Genomic DNA, 2,119 nt, shown 5'->3' on the forward strand with positions numbered 1-2,119 from the left:
AGCGGCCATCTTAATGTTGCCGCAATCATACAATAACGATGCAGCAATATTTCGCAACCAATTTGCAATATTGCAATGTTTCAATGAAACTATTCTGCAATATATCAGCAATCTTTTTGTGCTGTATGGGAAAGAAAACTTATCAAAATCCTTTTATACTTCATATTTAACATATGTTAACACATGTTAAATGTTAAATGTTAACATATGTTAAATGTTGAATCTAATTCATCTTCCTAATGATGCCAGAGTGAAATTTTCATTATTACTTACATTATCTATACTTCAATAAAATGTTACACATTCTTACAATACATAATACAATATTTTACTAAAATAATATATTACAATATTTTAATAAAATATAATTAAGTCATGCAAAATTATATATATCATGATTAGTATAGTTAGTAGATACTTCAGTATTTTGTTTATTTATAATTAGTGGATTACTTTAATATTTATTACATTTCAGAATTATAAATGTTATTTTTTGGGTTTAATGCATGTTTTGAATTTAATATCGCTGGTCAGTGCGAGTTATTAGTGACTGACACAGCATTCATCATATTAATATAAAATAAAAGTAATTGAAATTAAAATCGTAAATAAAAAAAAATTAAATCTTAATTGTAAAAATAAAAAATTAATAATCTGTTAGAAAAAAAAAAGAAAAAAAGATTATGTATTTTAAGTTGAAAATAATAATAATAAAATTCTGGGAAACAATCTGATCTTTATATTTACATAACACATATATACACACACATATACAATATACGAATATAAAAGTAATGCTACATTTCAATTAAAGTACCATTTTTTAATCTTTTATACTTAAATTCCGGTTCTGGACGTTTATTAACCCAAGCTTTTGTGTCTACTTGGCTTAATATGTATTCTGCATCGATGGCAGCTTCTCGAAATTTTGATAAAGCCTCGTCATCTTCTGCAATTTGTCTATTCCTTTTGGATCTCTTCTCTTTCTCCGTATATTCCTCTCCGACTTTTACAGTCAACAATTTTTTCGATGTATTTAGAAGCTTTATTCCAAAATTGTTGTGCTTCCTCTGTCTCTGTTTGCCACAACAATTAATTGTTTCACTGCTTTCCAATTCTATAGTTCTAAAATTGGCATTTGCATTTGTGCAAAATGATAATTTATTAGAAATAGAATATTTGTAAAATATTTGATATTTGAAATATTTGATGTTTACCTATCCAAAATTTCATCCAGTTTTTTGGCAATAAAACTTTGAAATGTAGCGGTAACACCAAAATTTGTAAATTTATCTTCTTTTGAGCTTGTTCTTAAAGAGTAGTTTTCATCCAGTTTGTTAGTATTCGCTTCTTTTAAAATGTTAAACAGCAATTAGCACAATCATAATATTTCTATGATTATTGAGGATAAGTTGTATAAACACATATATTGTAAATGTTATAGATGTGATACACAAAAGTAAAATTAGTTTTACTTACCAGATTGAGAAATAACTTTGGCTTTCCTCGTACTATATAAATTATCAGTAAAAAATTCCTGATCAATCGCTTCCTTCAAAATACTTATATCTTCATCTTCTGAACTCGACAAGTCTGTTTGCTTGCTTATTTTCTTCATTATTAATTTTAATCTATATTTATAAATCTGTAATTTGTAATCTAGAATATCTGTAATTGAAAAAAACAACTCAGTATATGCAAAATATAAATTTGCTAATAGTTTGCCTGCAGAATCTACAGACATCATTTGATAGCAAAAACCAAGCAGAATGTATAATTTCATAATCATTTAATTTATTATAAAAATTGAATATGTCACATTAGTAATTTCAAGATAGAAGATTCTGTTTCTGCAGTCAATCTACCACAATCTACCATTATATTTTTTATTGTTAATAGATTCTATTAATTTCTGTTGACATTTAAAATTTGTAATAAGTAAACATTTTGCAAAATCTGTTTTCGACAAATTTGGCGGTGTTTAGTTCAGATCATTCATCTTAAATTTTGACAAAAGTATTAATAAAAATTTTTTACGTGATTTTATGTAAAAACAAAGATTCGATAAAATTGTTTTTTCCCCCCCCCCCTTTTGCTCCATCGGCTGGCGGATTATAAT

At 25.9% G+C, this 2,119-nt stretch overlaps 1 protein-coding gene across 3 annotated transcripts; it reads right to left on the reverse strand.

Annotated features, from left to right (window-relative positions):
• Window positions 1-759: 759 nt before the first annotated feature.
• LOC105461348 lies at window positions 760-2,113 on the reverse strand. Of its 3 annotated transcripts, XM_011707848.1 has the most exons (4): window positions 2,038-2,113; window positions 1,480-1,668; window positions 1,218-1,350; window positions 760-1,125 (listed from the first exon to the last, which is right to left on the reverse strand). In XM_011707848.1, exons 1-4 carry the CDS (start codon window positions 2,099-2,101, stop codon window positions 798-800), a joined length of 714 nt encoding a protein of 237 aa, XP_011706150.1. In that variant the 5' UTR covers window positions 2,102-2,113; the 3' UTR covers window positions 760-797. The 3 variants fall into 3 exon arrangements, with proteins under 3 accessions (XP_011706150.1, XP_011706149.1, XP_011706148.1); XM_011707847.1 differs by having other exon boundaries at window positions 1,218-1,347; window positions 1,480-2,113; XM_011707846.1 differs by having other exon boundaries at window positions 1,480-2,113.
• Window positions 2,114-2,119: the final 6 nt, after the last annotated feature.

Source organism: Wasmannia auropunctata, unplaced genomic scaffold, assembly GCF_000956235.1.
Source record: "Wasmannia auropunctata unplaced genomic scaffold, wasmannia.A_1.0 LD292132.1, whole genome shotgun sequence".
Lineage (NCBI taxonomy): Eukaryota > Metazoa > Arthropoda > Insecta > Hymenoptera > Formicidae > Wasmannia > Wasmannia auropunctata.